Source organism: Lissotriton helveticus, chromosome 7 (assembly GCF_964261635.1).
Source record: "Lissotriton helveticus chromosome 7, aLisHel1.1, whole genome shotgun sequence".
NCBI classification, from domain to species: Eukaryota; Metazoa; Chordata; class Amphibia; order Caudata; family Salamandridae; genus Lissotriton; species Lissotriton helveticus.
Genome location: NC_136068.1, coordinates 593,293,600 through 593,316,718, shown reverse-complemented (window position 1 = coordinate 593,316,718; position 23,119 = coordinate 593,293,600). Strand labels below are relative to the sequence as shown.

The window sequence follows — 23,119 nt, the reverse complement described above, 5'->3', positions numbered from 1 at the left end:
GTGAAATGAAAATCCAGAACTGTAAAGTTACTTACTTTCTGTAACACGCTTTCTGATGGATACATCATCCAACCATAGGTCCATCACCTTTCGACTAATCCCAGGTGCCAGATTGTATCTGGATTTCAGAGCCATTCCTCTCACTTGCCAGTGGGTGTTGCAGTTGGACTCTGCCACAGTCTTGTGCAGTCCCAGAAGGGACAGTGTCAAGCCATATGTAGCAACACACCTGTACGCTGAAGTCAATTTTACTGAGCCCTCAGCAACCGTTCACACATGGTAAACTGGAGGAGACTGTGGCGAAAATAACTTGGGATCAATTTGAACAGGCACTCCATAAAGTGGGAAGGGAGTTAGGGCTGTGTGGAACCTGCGGTTAGAATATCCACCGAAAGAAGGGACACAGAAGGTAAGTAACTTGTTCTTCTAAAGGATACTTCTAACCACACATTTTTCAGCTTTAGAATACAAACCAGAGAAGTCCTCCTCAGCTGGTTGAGGGTCTGAGTAGCTGATTTACACCAAACAGTCCTGCAGAACTGAGTGGTGAAAGTGGTCCTCTTTCTTGACTTCACTGTTGAAGCAGTAGTGCTTGGTGAAGGTATGTACATGTGTCCATGTAGCAGCCTTATAGATGTCCAGGATTGGGACACCCCTCACTTAAATCATCAAGGCGGCTTTGACTCTGGTGAAAAGATCATATAGGACCTCAGATTGTTTTTTCTTGGCCAGAACATAGCATGTCTTTATGCAGAGGACAGTCCACACAGACAAGGTCAATTTGTGCACTGCATTCCCCTTCTAAGCACCCTTAAGGCCCACAAAGAGATGGTTGCTAACACTTATTCCTGCATGCTCTAGATGTAAAAGTTGAGTGACCTCCTTGGATAAAGCGGACAGGGTGTGTCTCTTCTTTCGAGGGATGTGGCAGAGAGAAAATAAGGTAGGAAGGGGTGATGGACTGACTCACATTAAATGGAGAGACCAGCTTTGAAAAAAGGAAGTCCAGGCTCTCAGCATCAACTTGTCAAAAAAGAAGGGGTACAGAGGGTAAACTGACAGTCCTACAGCTCACTTACAGTGATCAGAAGTATTTGCAATTTGAAAAAACATTTATGGAGAGAAGGCTTAGAGAACTGCTAAGCAAGGGCTTAAACAGAGTGGAATTGGAAGACTAAGCTGAGGTCTCACTGAAGAATGATGAAGGGCTTTGTTAAAGATGCGTGACAACTTTTAGCAACCTCATCACAACAGGTGACATGAATAAAAAAGGTTGGTCAGGCAGACAAAAGCTGACAGCCAACATAGAACCTTTAACTAGCCGTGCTGGTTTAAAGGCTTTACAAATAATAAAACATCTGGTAACTGAGCCTGTAAGGGATCAAGGTGATGGTCCCCACATGAGGCCACACATTTCTCCCTTTGGCATAGCCATAGGACATTTTCACACAAGTAACACATCCACTGCCTCTGCAGGTAAATAAGAAATGCTCAGTTATCGCCGCTCAGTCTCCACTTATGGATGTGTAGATTGACACAATTCGGGTGCTGAACTCAACTATGCTGCAGATACAGGCGACCCTACCTAAGAGGTAGACTAATCGGAGGGCAAATGCTCAGACTCAACAGGTCAGGGTACCACACTCTCCTGGCCCAGTCAAGGAACTACCCAAATGACTTGAGCTTGGTCTGTTCCTATCTTTGGAACTCGAGACAGGAATGCATATTAAAGGCCTGCGGTTCACTACAGGCAGAACAATTCCCCTACTGACTCTATTGACCGAAACTCCAGTGCACATTAATCTTGAAACTGCATGCTCTAAGAAATGGCGAAAAGATCCCGCCAGGGGAAGCCCCACTAGTCGAAGGTCAAAGATGTCTCAAGCTACCACACAGAGAGGATATTCGTGGTCTGCCATTCAAAGCCTGCCAAGTTCATCTGCTCTGGCATTTAGGACCATCCAGGCGATCAGCTACCAGGAAGGACCCAGTTGATTCAGCAACATTTAAAGACAAGCATTTACAATGCAATAGGTCTCCCAGCTTTAAAGTTTGAGCTATTGGCATTGTATATTACAATGTGTTACATTAACTTGTTATCAAACTCTGAATTGTTGTATAAAGATGATTTGCAAACTGTCAAATGTTGCTGAATAGTAAGCAACGTTGTGAATAATATTGTTTGCTAGTCATCCTTGGGTACCAGAGTACTTCACTTGAGGCAGCTCACTACTCTGCACTCACTACTCTGCACTCACTACTCTGCACTCACTGCTCACTACTCTGCACTCACTACTCTGCACTCACTACTCACTACTCTGCACTCACTACTCACTACTCTGCACTCACTACTCACTACTCTGCACTCACTACTCTGCACTCACTACTCACTACTCTGCACTCACTACTCACTACTCACTACTCTGCACTCACTGCTCTGCACTCACTACTCACTACTCTGCACTCACTACTCACTACTCACTACTCTGCACTCACTGCTCACGGCGGAGTCGATGCGTCTCGCGGCCCGGGGCTCCTGTGAGCGGTGTGGAGACCCGGGGCCGCGCTAGCAGGAGGTTGGGCGCCGCGTGCTGAGAGAAGAGTCCCCGACATTGCCCAGGTAAGTTTCAAAAGGCTGGGGGGGCTTGGTGCACTTGTTTCTCTCTGTATTAGGTCATCGTTGTCTGCCACATTATTTTGATGTCGGTGTTTTATGATGACATTGATTACAAAGGATCCAGTGTTGTTTTTCACTTGGGATGCAAGTCAACATGGTTCTCAGCAACTCAAATCGTATAGGGACAGTATAGTTTGTCCTAGTATTTTTAGTTCAGATCTAACAGCTAAAAAGTGATATTTTGTTAAGTCATAGAACACACTAAACGTTCTGTTGGTGGAGTAACAAACTTATTTTTATATCTGTTTATTTTTTAATTTGAAGTTTCATCATCTGCAGGCTGTGCCTCATAAGTGAACATCGTCAGAGATTTTATGCACGTCCTTTCGGAAAGTGACACTGTCATTTTGACCTATCACTCGGGCACATCACACTGGGAAAAATTACTTTTGCCTTGTGGAGAAACAAAAGATGAAATTGACCTGTAATTCTATGAAATATTTTCTCATAAAATTAACATGACCTGGCTATGACCAGAGGCATCTAAATGGCAGATATCTTGTCTCCTGAGCTTTGCTTTTACTCTGTTTCAACCTTCTCCATATAGAATATGTTGAACGCCCTGTACTTTAATGTAAACATAGATAACTAAGGTGTATTGTATGTGTAACTTGTAATTTAAGGTTACTGGCTGCTATACAGACTGACTTCTTCTATGCTTGATATACAATGGAAATATGTGCCAGTATGTCATTGTAACTTGCTCATAGAATGAGTGAATGAATGCCCGTGTGTTGAGCATTTTTCTAGCATTTTCCACACGAGGAGTGGAGGGGAAGTCAGGCACGGTCGCCTGTGACGGGGGCGGGGCCACGTCCAGACCGGAAGAGGAGGCAGGCGGAGTCGATGCGTCTCGCGGCCCGGGGCTCCTGTGAGCGGTGTGGAGACCCGGGGCCGCGCTAGCAGGAGGTTGGGCGCCGCGTGCTGAGAGAAGAGTCCCCGACATTGCCCAGGTAAGTTTCAAAAGGCTGGGGGGGCTTGGTGCACTTGTGTGTGTGTGTGTGCGTGTATGCTCGTGTGTGTATGCGACGGCGACGGTGACGGCGGGGGAGGGGGGAGGGGGGGCCTCGGGGATGCGCGCGCCCCAAACTGTCTGTGTGTGTGTATGCGACGGCGGGGGGGCCTCGGCGCACTCGTGTGTGTGTGTATACATGGGAGAGTGTGTGTCTCTGTATGTATGTATGTATGTGCGTGCGTGCGTGCATGGGTGCTCGTGTGTGTGTCTGTGTCTGTGTGAATGCGCATGCGTGTGGGAGCTTCCCAGGAGACAGCAGCTGGCCACAGCGCTCGTTCGCGTGCGCGTGGCCAGCTCTAATCGCCTCCTCGGAGACAAAATGCGCGCGGCCAGTACTGTCTCCTGGGGAGCACAGTCAGTGACAAAAGATCTCCTGGCGGACACAGCGCTGATGCGCTGTTAAACGCCAGGAAACCTAAAAAGTACCACCTGCACAAAAGCCAAGACCTCGCTACCCTGCTTGTTGCAGTACCATATAGCGGTAGTCTTGACAGTCCAGAACTGCACCAGCCCACCCTTAATGGATAGGAGAAAGGCTTTAAGACCTAACTGTATGCCATGACGCTTCAGACTGTGAATATGAAGCGGTTGTTCCTATCAAGACCACTGGCATCTTATCAGATGGATACCACAGTTCTTCTTGGGAACGAGTAAATATTATGAGTAACCTCCTTGTCCAATTGTCTGCTCTGCCACGTACTCCACAACTCCAACAGGACTGCTGCCACTTCTTGCTTCATGATGCAAAGATAATTTGATGGAAGGGTGGAGGATAAGAGGTACAGAAGGTGGACCTTGAAGAAAGGGTAGGGTGTAACTCCTTTATATGATCTGAAGGATCCAATGGTCTGAAGTAGTGGCCTCCCAGGGCCAGTAGACAGGAAACCTGCCTCCCACAGGCTCCATGTGGGCTTGAAGCAGCAAACAACACCTGCTTTGCAGGTTGGGGGAGAGGGGAGTGGCAGTTTGGTGGAGGGATCCATAGCCCTAACTCTGACCCTGCCCCTTTAATGCTTGACCAGTGAATTCTGGGGCCGCTGAGGCTGAGAAGAGCTGATGCTGGCAGAAAGTGAATCCTTTTGAGAAAACTTGAAAGCACCAAAACTGGCGATCATCCCTGGAAGCGTCAGATAGTTGGAGCTCAAAGACTTCGCTGTGACCTTGCACACCTTGAAGCTTTCCAAAGCGGAGTAAGATTTGTCCCCAAATAGGCGTTCTCGGCCAAAGATGAAATCAGTCAGGTTAGCCTGTATACCAGAGGGTAAGCCAGGCAGGTTGCCTCAGAGAGGTATCCATGGAGTGCGCCACAACTTCCTAGCAGTGGGCCCTTATGTCCTCGGGGGCTTGGGTGGTAACCAGCTGGGCTGTGTCCCATAAGACACAGGTGTTTTGCACCGAAAGACAGGTGACATTGAAGAATTTGAATGCCAAGCTGCTTGCTGAAAACAAATAGTTTCTTACTTGTCGGTGCAGTTTTGCAGCTTGAAGAACTTTTCTGGATTCACTATGCAGGGCATTATTCCGCCATCTGGTGGTTGGGTATGGAATTTTAGTATTTGTTCTTTTATTTGGTTTGTTTTGTTGATGGGCGTCGAAGACGAAGTACCATTTGGAGTCTTTCTGTGACATCGACGTACTTCCTCCGGAAGCCCCACCTTTGGTAGCAATCTTCGGATTCTTCTTTCTCTGTGTTTTGTTTCCATTTGTCCTACTTATGGTTATCTTCCTTGGTGGAGGAGGGTGGGTTCGCTAGTGAATCCAGAAAAGTTCTTCAAGCTGCAAAACTACACCGACAAGTAAGAAACTATTCATTTTGCAGAGTGAATCTTTTCTGAATTCACTATGCTGTGTATAGGCTTTGTAGCGGTTTGCTAGTCTTGTGGTGGCTGGGTGGAAGATGAACCTTGGTTTGTAAAGAGATGCTGTAAGACCCTTTGTCCTACTTGTGCTTCCTTGTTCATTTGAATGTCCACACAGTAATGTTTTGTGAATGTGTGTACTGAAGACCATGCAAATGTCTTGGATTGGAGTGTTAACCAGAAAAGCAATTGTAGCTCTTATCTTTCTTGATGAATGCGCCTGAGGTGCTCTCTGTAACATCTGCCCTGCATGCTTGTGACACAGCTGTATAGCTTGTGCTGCCCATCTTGCGATTGTTGTTTTGGTTACTGGTCTTCCCAGAAAACGTTTTGCAAAGGATACAAATAACTGCTTTGTTTTTCTGTGTTCTTTAGTTCTTTCCACGTAGTATATGACTGCACTTCTGCGTCAAGTGTGTGTAAAGCCCTTTCCACTTTGTCCTTTGGATTCTGAAAGAAATTTGGCATCTGTATACTTTGATTCATGTGGAATTTTGATACCACCTTTGGCGTGGATCTGTCCTCATGACAATTCTGTTGCAATGTATTTGAAAGTAGGGCTCCTGTAGAGTTAGTGCCTGTATTTCGCTAACTCTACAGAGTGATATTATTGCCACTAGAAATGCTGTTTTTATTGTAAGGATTTGCAGCGTTGCTTTGTACAGTGGTTCGAAAAGTGCCTTCGTTAATTGTGCTAGAACAATGTTCAGATTCCATGTTGGTGCTGGTACCCTTTTTGGTGGTGCAATTCTCTTTGCCCCTTCCATGAATCGTTTGACCACATGTGAGGTGAAGAAGCTCTTTCCTGTTTACCCTCTTGTGTACGCGACAATTGCTACCAAGGGTACCTTTAGTGATGTAAAGCATAAATTACTTTGTAGTAAATGTGTAAGGTGTCCGATTTTAGGTTTAAACCTATAATAACCGATAACACCCCACAGAAAGAGAAATAGCCCTCACCAGTGAAAACATAAACACTGAAAAAACACCTGCACAACCACAAACTTAATGCCATTCAAAGATATGAAAAATAGAGAGAGTCATTTTTTTTCTTCCTGAAGGGGCCAATACAATGTTACTTTGTTATAAAAGCTAGCAAGAAAGTCTGGGCTAACATTATTCTGCTTGAGTTTTGTTGTTTAGGGATGCCACTAAAATATGGTTTCTTCTTCCTTTAGTCGTTTTCAGTTTTGTGGTCTTTGGTCTAAAGATGCAGGGTTTAGTAGCATATTTTAGGTCTTGTTTAATTATTTTATGAACTGTAGAGAATCGGGAAATATCAAAATCATATTTGATATTTTCACTGATGGGTAAAATGGCTGGTTTTATAAGAATCTTTCCTTATATGTGTCATCACATGTATCCACAGAGAATGTGTAAAACCCCTTAATACATCAGCCCCCAGTTTCTATTGAGTCAGTATTGATCGCAGGAGAAGTGCCAACATCTCACGCTTTAAACATTCAATGCAAGGTAAGGTATAGTGACAAGTATATGTGAAAGAGCGCTATCACCAAGCATCTGGGATAGTTGTTGAAACAGGACAGCAGACTATTGGAAAACATGGAATGCTCTGCGAAAAAGGTTCTTTCCAAGTTCAACAAAGATTGTAGTGATATTGTTTGTATTTGCAGTGATTCAGCTACATATACAAAAAAGTTGAGTGATGACCTGTCAAAATTGATACCTGAGCTGAAGTGCTTCCCTGTAAGAGATCCTTGCCACTTGTTAGATGGTATGCTGAAAGCATTGTACAATCTTGAGAGTTAATGAGGAATGCTATTGACTTTTTAGCCCATTCTGGAGCACTGTTTTCTTATGCTCAGGAACTAAAATGTAAATATTTATCATTTCATGCTTTGTGTAGCATTGAAGAAAGAGTCCTTCTAACTGTGTCCCTTAGCTGACGGTTCTCAGTCCAAGGGGCTATGAATGCTATATTATTCATGTGGCAACCGTTTACAGAATTTTTGCTGGGTGATGATGCCAAAGGCAAGAAATCTGAGGATCTTTGGACACATATTGATAGTGATGTGAAAAAAAGAAAACTCTACTTCATTCTTAGATTTTTACAAGAAAACATAACTGCTGTAGTGGACAATAAAAAACTAGAGTCTGAAAACATCCTTTTCTGGCAAGTGTTCAGCAAAATTGGTGTAGATGTGAAACATCTCCTTGAGAGTAGGCTGGGCGACACCTTTTGTGACTTTGGCACTGCAACATGTTCAGTGTTAGAGTGCTTGCCACTTGGTAAGCACAGCAATGGTGAAGAGCAATTCAGGAACTTTTATTTTGCAATGTATGAAAAATGGCTTGCGATGATGCATAAAAAAAGTCCCTTAATCACAAATGGCATTTGAAGTCAATGAAACCTCACTGGGGTACTCTGTTCTAGATCCCTTCCGTAAAGGGGAATTTCCTCCGTAGTTTCAAAAGTGCCGCTTCATTTTTAACTGCTTCAATAACTCTGAGGGCATAAGTGCCCAGATCAGCGCAAATGTTGCAGACCCTGCCCTGAGAATCGCAATCTTCAAGTGAACCAGTATTGGCATGGAAAGCTAGGTCAGTGGTCTGTGTTAACAAATTGTGTACTGGCTGTTTTGGCGTTGCCAATCTCAAGTGCCAATGTTGAGAGGGCCTTTTCACAGAAGTTTACATGGGAAGGAAAGAGCGAGCGGACATGACCAACGACTCACTGAAGCAGTATTGTATGGTGTACTACAATAAGTTTAATTTGCAAAAATCTATTTGTACCTCATATACACTATACTCACACTGTCTTTATACCATGCGCTATCAGTGCAGAAAGCAAGCAATAATAAAAGTGAAACGTTCCATAAACACCGGAAAAACACGGTTTCTGTAGTTTTTAATGGCACTAAAATGTGTAACCACTGATAATCACTATTTTAAGTTATTGAAATCACTTAAAAACACTGAAAAAACTCCACCAGAATTTACCAAAAATAGAAACTGAAAACAGGAAAGCCTATACATGTGTGAGGTTTTTGAGTACCGTTCTTTCTCTTGTGTTCTTTTTTGACAGTCCTTGTGTAATACTCCATTGTGTATATCTTTTCCATTTTGCTGTATAACATTTTCTTGTTGTCGGTTTTCTAGCCTCTCTTAGAACAGTCATTGTGCTTTCGGGTAGTTTTAGATCTGCAAATTAAGTCTTCAGGAGCCAAGTCGCTGAGCCTAAGCTCTCTGGTTCTGGGTGAAGTGCTCTCCGGTTTTGCATTGTTAGCAAATCTTTCCTTCTTGGAATTTTGTGCATTGTCCCCTGTGAAGTTTCCATTAGTTCCGAGAACCAGGTCTGTCAGGCCCACTGTGGTGCTATGAGAATCATTGTCATCTTGCTGATTCTGCACTTGCTGATCACTTTGTTCAACAATGGTATTGGGGGAAAAGCGTATGCAAATATCCCTGACCAGTCTATCCATAGCACATTCCCTAGGGGTCGGCTGCAGGGTCCCCTAGATGCGAAGTTTTGGCATTTTGCATTCTGGGGTGTTGCAAATAGGTCTACCCGTGGGGTCCCCCCACTTTTTAAAAATCTTCCAGACTTCTGTTTGGTTCCCACTCGTGTGATGCTGCGGTTGTCTGCTCAATCTGTCCGCTTCAAGATTGTCCTTCCCTGTTAGGTGTTTTGCTAACATCTATTCCGTTTGGGATCGCCCATCTCCACATCTGCTGTGCTAGATTCGAGAGTGCGACAGAGTGGGTCCCTCCTTGTTTGTTATTGTACAACATAGTTGTGGTGTTGTCTGTTTCGATCTACACATTTTTCCCGTATAGCTCCTTCTGAAAGGCTTTTAAGGCTTAGAACACTGTTTTTAGTTCCAAGATATTGGTGTGTTTCACCGCATCCTGTGGTGTCCACAATCCCCTTATCTTTAGATTGACCATGTGTGCTCCCCATCCTACTAGGGAGTCATCTGTTATGGTCACTGTTGGTGTTGGAGGTGCGACAGGTCTCCCCTGTGCTATATTTGCCTTGTTCCACCATGCCATCTCTTGATGAACTTTGCTTGTGACAACCACTAGATCCTCCCAACTCCCTATAGCTTGTGACCATTGTGTTTGGAGCCATTCTTGAAATGATCTCATGTGCAGACGGATGTTGGGAACTAAGTGAATGCATGAGGCCATAATTCCTAGTAGTTTCCCCACAGTCCTCACTGTCAAGACAATGCCCCTTCTGGTATAGATAAGCCTCCTTTATTAGAGCTGTTTTCCTCTTGTCATTGGGGAATGCTTTCCCTAACGCAGTGTTTATTTCTGCACCCAAGAACAACTTCTTTCGTCTTGGTTCTACTGACAATTTTTCCTTGTGTATGGAGAATCCCAGCTGAACTAGCGTCTCCATCACTTGCTGTAAATGCTTTTTGCGTAGGTTGTATGAGTTTGCTCTTACCATCCAGTCGTCTAAGTAGGGGGAAAACATGAATTCTCAGATGTGCTGCGACTGCTGCCAATCTCAAAGTGCAAAGGTAACTACAGGGATTTCGTTTATGTTTAGAATATTTTTTGACTTAAGATAATTTCAAGTAAGTCACAAATGAACAAACTTCACGGTGTCCACTAGGATAACAATAGTGAAAATGAATTTCAATGAAGAGAAGCACACGGTAAATCTTATTTTATATCAAAAGATCATTTTATCTAGCTTTCATCATCTCAAGTTTGCATGGGTACATAAAGAAAAGGGGAGGAGAAATATTAGCAAAAGAAGTCGTGTACATATATACAAAATCAATTTGAGACTATATGTCATCACCCACATCAGCTCCTAAATAATTGTAAAGCAAAAATTAACTAAACATAGAAAAAAATTGCTCAGAAACTGTAGAATTTTCTTGGGAGTTGATGGAACTGTCGACGTTTCGGTCTTTTTGGCGTTAGTCCCTTAGACCATCTTCAGGACAATGGTTAGTTTTGCAAGATATATACAAGACCTTAGTCATTCAGGCCGAAGTCATAAATGAACTTCACTAGATTTATAGTGTCGAGTAACACCTAGGGATCACCTCTGGTGTACGACCTCCAATCAGTGTTGAAGCCAAACATAAATTTTGCTTCAATCCTTCAAGAAACGGCACCGCTACGTTTATTTTAACAGCGTTTATTTTCGCTTGACACAAGGTGTGCGGCACTCGTATACTCGTATACCAATACGGGAGACAGCACTGGCGGGAACTAGCCAGAGACTGCTGCCAGGCACTTTGTGAACACTTAGTGCTGATTTTAGACCGAAAGCTAGCACTTTGAACTGGTAGTGTTTGTTTATGAGAAATCTTAGGAATTGCTTTTGTTTTCTGTTTATTGGGATGCGTAGATACGCATCTTGTAAGTCTATTGTTGCCAGGTAATCTTCCCTCTGCAACTGAGGTAACACTTCTTGTAGTGTAGTCATTTTGAATCTTTGCGTTTTGACAAACTTGTTTAGAAATCTTAGGTCTAATATTGTCCGTAATGATCCGTCCACCTTTTGAATTAGGAAGTATATTGAATATACTCTGCTGTTCTTTTCCTTGTGCGGTACGCGCTCTATTGCATGTTTTCTCTGACGTTCTTTCACCTCTTTGACCAGGTGAGATAGTTCTTCTTTTGAATGTGTCCTTTGCCTTTGTGCGGAGGCTGTCTTGTTAGCATTATACAGTACTGTATTATGTTCAGAATCGCTGTGGTGATTTCTGTCTATTTTTGTTGAAAAAGTGTTAGTCTGCCTCCCACTGGAGTGGTATTTTGGAGGAACTGCAAGTTTGTCTTTTTACGGTCACTGTTGGTTTTGGTGAGTACTTCTCTGCGTGTGCAGTCACTTGCCAGATGTTTGTTGTCCATCCCTTTGTGGCGGACCTCTGCCACTGGGACGCCCTCGAAAGGACCCTCTTCCTTGGAATTGCCAGCCTAGTTGCTGTCCCTGTTGTGTGCTCTGGTTCCCGGCATGGTATGTTTGCAGGTAACCTTGGTGTGTGTGGTAGTAGGTTGTTGTGTACCTCTCCCCGCTGGCCTTCTTAACGGTGTGCCTCTACGAATACCTCTGAACTGCATGGCTCCCATGGACCTTGCTGTTACGTTGTCCTTTTTTAGTTGATTTAGTTTGTCATCAACCACCGTTCCAAACAATTGTTCCCCAATGAATGGTGAATTCATTAGGTTGCTCTGCACTTCTGGCTTAAAGCCTGATATTCTAAGCCATGAATTTCTTCTTTCTATTATGCCAATCATAATTTGCATGCTTGATATTTCGGGCGCATCAAGGGCTGACTTCAAACATATGTTAGCAATGTTTTTGCCCTCTTCCAGCAGGTGGCTTGCCCTTTTCTGAAACTGTTCTGGTAGGTTTTGTAACAGTTCCCCTACCTCCTCCCAGTGCTGGTACACATGCCTGTTGAGCAGAGCATTTGAGTTTGCAATGCGCCACTGATTTGCAGCAGTTCTCTCAGTTTTCCTTCTGACGAGGTTCATCCTTCTACTTTCTTTGTCTGGAGGTGACCCCACTGTGGTGGGCACATTAAACCTTTTTCTTGCTGTTGAGGCAATGATAGAGACAACTGGTACTGATCCCTTAATGTATAAAGGGTCTTTTGTGAAGTGTTTATATTTTTTCTCAGCTCTTGGTGTTATGGCCTTGCAAACAGCAGGCTTCTTGAATGCCTCTTTTCCCTGGTCTAAGACACTAGGCAGCATTGGTAGGAATTGGTTCCTAGATGGTGTAAGCATTTCCAATAAAAAACAGGTTTGAGGTTTTTCTTCCTCTAGCTGAACCCCATAAGTTTCTGCCGCCTTCTTTATTACCTGATTGTACGTGCCAATGTCATCAGATGGTGATGACCTCGAAAGATACAACTCTACTGACTCTTCGGGCGACTCTGCGTCGAGGTCTTGCTATTGGAGCTCTTGAGTCTCAGAGTTCGACGATTCTGCGTATGCGTGTTTGTCCTGTTCGACATCTTCCCAGAAGAAGTAGGAACCTTCCTCAACACTTTGTGTTTCAATTTCCGTTGATCACTGCGGTATCTTGTAATGCTTCAAACTTTCGTCTAAGTCTTTTTTGCGCTGAACGATATTCACCATTTCGGCTTCGAGCCTTCTCCTCTTCTACTCAATCTGGCCCTCTTTTGTTTCGGAGCCGCTTTTCGTTCTCGACTGATGACGCCAGGGCGGTCGTGTAGGTTTGCTTGGGTCTCGCTCTTTTCGATGCCGAGGCGTCCTTTTCCAGACTCTCGCTCGACGTCTTGGTTTTTTCAAGAAACTTTGCCGCTCCGGAGTCCTTATTGATGTATCCTACGGTCTGCTTTTGCTTGGATGCAGCTACTGTCGCCCTTTTTGTGATCCAGAGTCTGATTTTCGAGACTCTACTTATTTTTTCGAGGTCGACGACTTTCTTACCTCTTTCGAAGTCTTCTACTCGACTTCCACGACCAACACCTCGGTGTCCTCGTTGACTTCTGGTCCTTCGGCGACATTGTCTTCCTCCTCGCAGGAGAGGACCAGGTCACGCAGTGATGGCGGTGGCCCTTGGCCTTGCATATTGTAGTTTGCGTGTCGCTGTTTTTCCCTTACCCTCAGGCATTGCAGTTGTCGCTTCGATGATCCAGCGTCAGGTACAGGTTACAGATTAGTTGCTGATCCTTCTGTGGTGGCAGTTCTTGCAAAACTTGAATGGCGTCTTGTTCTTTACCGCGCCCAGGGAGCCCCCTGCATGCGCATTCTCCGGTCGATGAAGTTCTAGATTTTCCTCTTCTCGTTGAACTGCAGTTGTTGTAGAGTTACTGGTGGAGATGTAAGACCCCGGTGTTCTATTCTCCGACGATTTTTCTAAGTTTTTCCACGAATCTTCTTCTCCAGCTCGGGAGCTTCCCCGTATCGATCCAGACCCAAAGGCGGAAAAAAGAATCTGAAGATGGCTACCAAAGGTGGTGCTTCTGCAGGAAGTACATTGACGTCACCAAATGGTACTACGTCGTAGACGCCCACCAAAAAAAAAAAAAAAAAAAAAAGACTACAATTCCGGACCCAACCACTTGATGGCGGAATAATGCACAGCATAGTGAATCCAGAAAAGATTCACGCTGCAAAACATTACCTTCCCCCATGCTTCCAGATGTTTTGCCTTCTAGTGTACCAGAACTGAAGGAGAGGTGCCGGCCAACTGTCCACATGAGTTTGATACGTTAATAACCAAGTTTTGTGATCACTGGTGTGCAGGAATAAAATGCAGATCCGCTGGTTTGGGACACTAACACCCTGCCCACCAGCCTATTTGACTGCTGGAGCAGAGGTGGGCTTTTCCCAGGCTCCAATGACTGGGTCCATCAACGCCTTGTTGAAGGGCAACAGAGGTTCTGACGCTGCTGGGGCTGAAAGGAGATCCTCTGAGGATATTCGTTTTGCCACCCACCATCGGTATTTGCAACTCTAGCAACTCAGCAGCTTTCCTAACCACTGAGTGGAAGGACATCACTTCATGGGTGGGAGAACGTGTAGGGAACTCCATCTCTAGAGAGGTGTCCAATCTAATGGCCGATGAGAGGCCTGCTAGCTTGTAGGGATGATCTTCCCAGCCATCAATGCTGTAGCCGTAAAGAATCAAAGGATCAGAGTCTGACCCAAAAAGTTAGTGGATCTTGTGCCTGTACACTTCTTCCTCTAAGAGTCTCTTCCCTACTGGACCTGTTTTGATGTATAGTCTCAGGAAAAGAAGGAGGTGGTGCTGCTGATCGGTGTTATTTTTAAATTAAGCTGTACTGTATTTGTTAAAAGTGCCCCGGACATCTTATTTGGATGGGACAATCCATTGCTAATGACTAGTTATGACAATCCCCTTAAGGGGAACCTTACTTCCTACTCTCTGACTATCTTCAGATGCATCAGGGAACACTTATCAGACAAGTTTTAAGTTGCATCCAGAGCCCAGGCGTCCGAGATATATGGTGTGAGGGTCCACGACTGCTGATTACACCCAACACCTAGCCCAATTCCATTCTTCAGTCTGAAGAGATGGAGTACCAGCGATTTTTAAGTGATATTAACACATCTTTCAAGCATCAAAGCTAATCAGTCTGTGGAGTGCATAGTCAGTAGTTATCATAATGTGGCTGAATTGAACTTTAATGAGAACCTGAAAAGGCTATATAGTGTAGAGTAAAGCCTCTCTAAATAACTCCATAAAATTGAAAACCTTGCAAATGAGGGTCACATAAAGACAGTCTTCAGCACTCAAGCAGCAATACTATTATTCTGAACCGCCTATTACTGTCCCTTGCCTTAACCACAACTGTTTGTATGCCAGGAGAAGTGGAGAAACATGGGGATGCAATAGAATGTCTGACAAATAGTAAGTTCCATAAACAGAGAAGATGAAATGGGTGGCGAGAGGTGTGGTATTACCATCACCCAATGCCCAGGACATATTGTTTGTGGTCAAGGACACGTTTTCATATTTATTTTTCCCACTGGACAAGTATTCCCCCCACCACCACCCCTTGTAGCACCTTTGGCAGCCAGTTTACAATGGCTGCAATACACACTATTTTGAAAAGAGGGTCCAAGGGCTAGTTTAACCCCTTCGATGCTGGCCCGTTTCCGCCGCTGTGCGGTAAACAAACGAACAGGGCAGGGCAGTGACGAACCCCAGCCGTCATCCGCACACGAGCACCGCGGAGCGTGATGGCTGGGGTTCGTCACCAGCCTGCAAGGGGTTAAAGAGTCAAAACTAGATACACGCCCCTACCTATAACATTAATACACAACAAGTATCTAGGAGTCAGAGAAAAAGAGAGAAGGCTCTGTTCAAAGAAAACCAATGACATGCCACGTGTTAGTTTCTAGTAGGTGGAAACCACGAACTCCAGCAATTGCTGAACAGATATTTTGTTAAATCTGTTTCTATTTCACTTCATTTTAGACTTGGAGAAGCTGAGAGAAAACATTAAAAATCATACCTCTACTCAGCTTGATCCAATTTTATCTTATCACCACTTACACTTTTTTGCACTGCTTTTTTCAGTTGCCTATTTACATTTATTCTTTATTCTTTATCTGCACCACCAATTTGCTGATATTTGAGTCACAGGGTTCCCACAGTCCCCACTATATCCATTCGACTGTGAAAGTCCTGTCTCCTGGGTAAGGAGAACCCACATGATGTAAAGAATGGCGGAACAGATCGGCAAATGATGGGAAAATTTCACCTACCCTTGAGGTTTTTCTTTCCCAGATCTACATGACCACGTATATTTGACTTAATTCAACTACACTTAATGGAGTTCGTGGTTTCCACCTACTAGAAACTAACACTTGTCATGTCATTGGTTTTCTTTGAACAGAGCCTTCTCTCTTTTTCTCTGACTCCTAGATACTTGTTGTGTATTAAAGCCAGTTTACAATACCACAGTATGGATCTTTGAAATAAGAGTGTCTGCAACTAAGGCAAGGTTTGTATCCATATGTATACGTTGCTCAAAAATATATGACTTATTAATGCAAAGCCTTTACTCATGTAAACGTAGGAAAAGCTATAAACTCCGCATGTATTACTCACTGTGGTTCCAGTAAAATGTAACAATCTCGAGTTACTTATACTGATTGTAGAATGCTACGTAATTATATGCATAATACACACAGAAGCAAGATTGAGGATAGTTTGCTTTCAAAACAAGACATATGCAAAAAATGGAACTGGATTAAAAATGTTTTCTTAAACTATTGTGCAACTTTAAACACTTTCTCAGGCTCATCATTTAGTGAAAATGTGTGTGACGAATGTCAATATTTAAAAAAAAAGTCAGTAATTGAGAGTCACTGTAAAACAATATTGGGCCACAGAATATTTTTTAGAGGCTTGATTCTTAAAGACACTCACAAATGTATATCTGCAGATGAATGCTCTGTTATGTTGATTCATAACCTTCAGAAATACACAAGGGATTACTAAAGTAGGCCTGAAAGTCACACTTCTCCCAAACGTTTGTGAACTCTATTTTTATTTTTGCACGAGCAAATAAACACATGTATCTGCTCATGCAAAAATCCACTGAGTGATTGCAAATATTCACTTTCCCTATAGCGCTTTTTATGCCATTCTGGAAAAATATTTACTTAGAGGAGTTGGTGGATAGCCTTAACTATGTTAGTCTGTGAATGGGCCCATTTTAATAGGGCATTCTAACTTCAGAACTACTGCTTAACTGCATGTATATTTGTGGAATGGTGACAAAATCTCGAGCCCTCCTAGACTATTGAAATTATATAAAAACATTATCAGGGGGGCGATTAGCAGAGCTCTAATATGACAAGAACGCTTCCCTTCCATAATGTCACCTCCTAGTATAATACCAAAAGGGACAAGTGTTTTTATTTCCAGAACATTTAAATTTCTGAAGTATTCCACCTGTTGTCAGGTAAATATTTTATAAAATTCAACACCAGTGTGGAGTGTTTGGGGAGAGGATTTGGCCTTACGGCTAGGGCGGTCGACTTCGAAGCTGGGAAACCCGGTTCGAGTCTTGGCAGGGACGCTCAACATCCTGAGATTCTGGGCAAACCACTTAATCTCCCTGAGCTTAACAAAAAAAAAGAAGGTTCTTGTCTGTAAAGCAACTGTTGCTCATGTAAAGCGCTCTGATGCCTTTGGGTCTAGTTTGCGTTATATAAAACAAAAAAACTAAAAACTAAAAGGATATATGGGTGATTATAACAGATCTGTAGTTTTGGGAACTGTGTGTAGGTGTGTATGGACTGGATTAGTGCTCTGCTTGGCTGTATGTTGGAGGTGGTGCGATGGTGGTGAACCCTTGCTCTCCTCTTGGAGTTGTATCAAACACTTCGGAAGAGAAATCCTCAACCATAAATGGGAGTGATTGGGGGTTTCTTGTCCTCGACAGAGGCCATTAAGAACAATTGTGTTGGTTAAATGACTGTGGAAAGAAACCTTGAAAACACAAAGCTTTGGCTGGAAGGAGTTTGACAAACGAAGTGACTTAGCTTTAATGACACTCCGCACAATGTTGATGCCTTGTGCTGTGACCGGAACCAAAGCTGTTGTTCAAGGATCAAGTAACACTGCCAATAGAATCTCAGGACATATAATTTCTGCTCAGATGGCTTCTAGTACCAAAGGCTTCAATTTAACATATTGAGACTCATTAATTAGTTCCACTATTAGCAGCAGAAGGAGCATGGGCAAGAAACTGCAGAAGAATCCTGCACACTGAGCTGCTGAAGGAGCCTGGGCAAGGAAAAGGCCAACCACTACCAAAGATCTTTCACAAAGACCAATTACACGAACTATGTAAGAAGATGCAAATCAGTGCAAGGACCTAAATAAGCAAAAAGTGGTGCAGAAAGAGTATAAAGGTTCACTTACCCATATAGCCCACTGTGCCCACTCTGCCTTTTATCTTCTGCTCATTCGGTATGTGCACTGCAAGCCCAAGGTCTGAAATGCGGATGTGACCTACCAATGGGATTAAAATAATGAAACACTAGTAAGAGAACATAATTGAAAAGTTCATACTCGAGAAACAGGGAGCAGACATAGTATTGCTTGAACCAGCAACACATAAAAACAGCATAGGAGAGACCACAGGAAATCTTGATTGGGAAAGCAAACCCGCTACAGGTGTAAGGGTCTGAAGGGGACTCCAGCACAGCTGAAATCAGAACTTTTAAAGGTGTGGGCTTAAATAATACTAGCAAAGTAGAATATGGTGGGATCACCAATAGGAACAGAGGTAGAGCATTACTAAGGATCTGAAGTACCCCACAGTGCATGATCGAAGCTCAGCCAAACTACTGAGCAGATATTTGCAGGAGCAGGTTGCTAGGGGTAGAGGATGGCTACAGCTAGGAAGGGTTTGCAACACATTCCAACAGTGATCGAAAAGAAAGGTCAGAAGGAAGACCTAATAAAAATACAAATGTAAACGTTTTGCAGAACAGAGAATAAGAAAACAAGTTATTTACCTGTAACTACAGTTATCCAGTATTGGTATCTTTCATAGATTCACATGCACCCACCCTCCTCCCCCGGCAGGACAGTTCTCTATTTAGGATACCTACTTCTCACTTGTGCTCAGAAAATCGGAGGAGAACTGCCTCTGCTGGGAAGGTTCTAGAGGGTGCTGGCAGCTGATTGGTTGGAACTATTTTTTAGTTCTTTTCATATAATGAGGTAGATAGGCTACTAAATTTTGGGCCTTCTGGGCCTCTTGTCTTTTTAGCCTACTACAGTTCTTACTAAGGCACTGCTTTTGTATATATATTTTTACTGTGGGACTCCCGCCTCGGCGACGGGGAATGATTCAGGCATGTGAATCTATGAAAGATACCCCAATACTGGAATAGAGGCCACTACACCAAGCACTCTTCATTTGCCCCATACTAACACCCTGGTCTTTCCAACCCAGGGGGCACAGTCATTGCAGAATATACCCCCACACAACATTACTTATCTCTGCAAACTGACTAAATTCCTTCACTTCAACAAGGGCAGGGGTACATTACAGTTAAGTTCTGAAAGAGTTTAGTCCCAGGCGAGGTTATACTAGTTTTAAACACTTTTTCATTATGACTGATTGAGGTTTTCAAAGTACACAGCTAAGGCTGCTGATCCAAAAACCAAGCAATCACATGAAATAAACTTAGCAAAAAGGAGCTCCAAATCTTACACATCTTAAAATTCCGAGAATACAGAGATTACAGAGGGCAAAAATAATGCAAAGTTCATTCATGGGGAAAATTATGCTGGTTTGAAATTACTTGCAAGCTCTCCATAAGTAAAAAGGACAACTTGATGTAGGACATGTTTTAAGCAACCAGACATTTGGAGAGTATAACCTACATTTTCTCTCCCCAGGCTACTAGTTTTCGCACTGCTAGGTAGGCAAAGTGTTATTGTTTTTACACTGCCCATAAAGTTTCTCTCAAAACTTCATTACATTATTGGGTCTGTAGCAACTTTGTTTGTGTATAATACCATGAGAGGAGTCATCGCAGCGTTACTTAGCTGAATAGGGTGGATAAAAGGAGAAACCCTCTCACCCCTTGTGTGCACAGTTGTAAGTGGACTTAGAGCCACAGCGGTGGCCCTGACCTTGCTGGCTCATGTTACTTACCAGGTTGCAGTGTGTGCGCATTAGAATATAAAGAGTATGGGGCCTGCAGGAACAACTTCACAGAGGGTACAACCCTCTGCAATCTATGGTAGGGAAGGATATCTCAATTGCTGGATCTTTCGTCGATGCAACTTTAACACCCACATCCCAAAAAAGTGAAGTGCTCACCCCAGGTCACCTGGAGACCACCGTTTGTAGTTGGACTCTTTAGAAATACTTCTGTTTCGTTTAATAAACTACCCAACTCTGCCATTATTTTCCTTGGTGGCAAGCTGCCACAGGTCCATGAAGCCAGGCATTTTGTTCTAAATTGGACAATGGTCACAAGGCCTCACCACAAAGCCAATTGGTAAAGATCCTTCCCCGAGTTACAATAGGTCAGTGTTTCAATCCTCTGCATAACTCGTTGAGACTTCATTTAATGTACAGCCTTTCAGGTATTACTGAAGAAAAGAAGGATGTGGCTGACAGATTGAGAATAAGCCAAGCAGTTGAATTCTAGATAATCTGGAGATGGTGCAGAAGCTAATCTGGAAGGCCAAGGAAGATGGAATTACCATAATCGATGTGGGAGCTGATTAAAGAATGGATGACGTTTTTTAAAGGAAGAAAGTGAGCAGTGGTAAGATGATGAAATAAGTCCAAGAAACCCAATTGATTTGTTTAGTAAAAGTAAGCTGAGCATCAAAGATCATGGCAAGGTATTTAGGAGAGAAAAGGGGATAACGAGGTTGCCCCAGTTCTGATGGATATTACGTGACCAGACAAGAGGCTGGTGTCCAAAGAGAAGAACATCTGTCTTGTTGCTATTGAGTTTCAGATGGTTGTACTGAATCCAACTTGAACCCACACACATTATAAGACCAGAAGTTAGACTAGAAAAAGTCTGGATTGTCAGAGATGGAAATGATGAGCTGTGTATCTTCGGCATAGAAACGAGTGGTAGGATGGATGCACAGCATTTAAATGTAGATTCGTCCAATTGGGTTCACCTAGGGTGGCGTAGATACCCCTAAAAACGCCAGTGCTAAGAATATAGAATGTGATTCCAGAGTGGCTCTGGGACCATCCCCTTGGGAACACCTTATTTTCCTCTTAAGACAGAGGATTCCACAATGTTGTATACGTAAAGTTTCCTTTTTATTCGTCAAAGTTCATCAGATAATTGGTTCAAGATATATTCATTTTAAACAATGATTACACTCATTAATATGCATGAGTGACACGTTAAATCATGAGACATCATTATGGTTCAGTGTGTCCAATGCATTTCGGGCTATACAATACGCCCTTCATCAGGGAACAATGATGTCTGTAAGAGGTTTGGTGCCTGCTGAACCAATGTAGTGGCGCTGATGCTCGGTAAGACCGGTGTATTCAAAAGTAAGGGTGCCCTCTCTACAGAGGGTCGATGCTCACGGCGATGCATTGGACACACTGAACCATAATGATGTCTCATGATTTAACGTGTCACTCATGCATATTAATGAGTGTAATCATTGTTTAAAATGAATATATCTTGAACCAATTATCTGATGAACTTTGACGAATAAAAAGGAAACTTTACGTATACAACATTGTGGAATCCTCTGTCTTAAGAGGAAAATAAGGTGTTCCCAAGGGGATGGTCCCAGAGCCACTCTGGAATCACATTCTATATATCTTCGGCATAGGACAGGTTTTCAAAACTGAATAAGCAAAAGAACAGAGCAAGAGGTGCCATGTACATTTTAGCCAAAGTGTGACTTAACAATGAGACTTGCGGAACACCACAGAGGAGGGGAGAAGAGCAGGATTTAAAATGGAGGAAAGTAATGGTTACAGTTCAGCGAGAAGGAAACCATCCAATACATTTGAGAGCTTGTTCAGAGATGCCCTTAAAAATGCTGTTAATAAAAGCAGAGCGTGAGACAGAGTTGAATGCAGTTGAGATGTTTAACGATCTGAGGTTGGCAGAGCAGCTTTGGTCCAACATGATTCTAAGGTCAATAATCACAGTTTATTAAGCAGTCTCTGTTTGAATGGAAGAGATTTTACAGAGGAAAAATAGAAGAGAAATATTGATAGAGCGGAGAGAGAACAATGAGGTGCTACAAACTTGGGGGGGAAGAAAAAATTTGTTACTTACCTGTAACACTCATTCTCCAGTATTATTATTTTTCATAGATTCACATGCTTGAAACATCCCGGTCGTCGAGGTGGGAGTCCCATTATAAAGTAGTAGGAATAGCTTACAATTGTAAAAAGACATTGACTTTCGTAGCTTATCTATATCTTTTATAAAGAAATAAACTCCAGCCAATAGTACCTTTTAGAACACTCCCAGCAGATGTATCTTCTCTCAGATTTTCAAGCACTAGTGGGAATAGTCACCACTTGTCAAGAAGAAAAGCCTCCAAGGGGAGGAGGGTGGGCCGCATGCGAATCTATGAAAGATACCAATACTGGAGTACAAGAGTTACAGGTAAGTATTAAGCCTTTTCTCCGGTATTGGCTCTTTCATAGATTCACATGCTTAAATCAAAATAGTTATCAGTCACATACCATATATAGTAAAATCATGTTTTATAACCCAATAGCGGATGGTGGGTACAAATATACACATTTTATAATAGAAGGCTCACCTTAATGGAAAAGATGCCAAAGCACTGCTTGACCCACAGCTAAATCCCTGCGCTGCACCAAATCCAGGCAATAGTGTTGGATGATCGTATGCCTGTTTTTTATATTGCAGCACGGCATATGCTTTCGATAGGCACTCCAGCAAACAAGGTCGCAGTTGTAGAGACTGCCGTGATCGAATGCGCCTAAGCCTTTCCTCCGACCGGCCTTAGAATGTCAGAACAGAATGGCAGCTTAAATCCATCTTGCTATGGTGATTTTAGAAACTGAACTTCCCTTGTTAGGATTTCCATATGCCACGAATATTTGATCTGTAGTACGTAGATGCTTTGTGTGCAATGCAAATAGAACTTCAAGCACCTTTTTACATCAAGGGTACGCAAAGTTTGTTAAGCAGATGTGTGGATCTGGGAAGAAAGTCTTGAGGACAACAGGTTTGTTGAGACGGAAATCTATTGGAACTTTAGTTATGAACTTGGGATTAGTTCGGAGAACAATAGTATTTTTTTTAAATTGTAAGAAAGGTTCCTTTATTGTGAAAACCAGGTGTGCGAATACTCTCCTTGCGGAAGTGAGTGCTAAAAGTGAAGTAACCTTCCAGTTAGGAATTTGAGTTCTGCCCTGTGAACAGGTTCGAAAGGGCTCTACATCAGTTGTGATATACCGTATTTAGTTACCAAGCTGGTGGAGGTGTTTTTATCAGAGGAAAAACCCTGACTAAACTGAAGAAATTGCGTGATTAGTCTGTTCGACCACAGAAAAAGAGAACCTGATGTCAGTCTGTATCTTGAGATGGCCGCTAAATGCACATGAATGGAAGAAT

General features: G+C 43.1%; 1 protein-coding gene across 5 annotated transcripts in view; it reads right to left on the bottom strand.

The window, feature by feature from the left end:
• The window catches only part of GRK6 (G protein-coupled receptor kinase 6), a 697,925-nt gene that overhangs the window by 387,874 nt on the left and 286,932 nt on the right, over nt 1-23,119 (bottom strand). For all 5 annotated transcript variants that reach the window (XM_078652756.1, XM_078652755.1, XM_078652753.1 and 2 more), the window contains exon 11: nt 17,925-18,014. In XM_078652756.1, the coding sequence (XP_078508882.1) occupies nt 17,925-18,014 (90 nt within the window). The remainder of the gene's footprint in view (nt 1-17,924; nt 18,015-23,119) is intronic.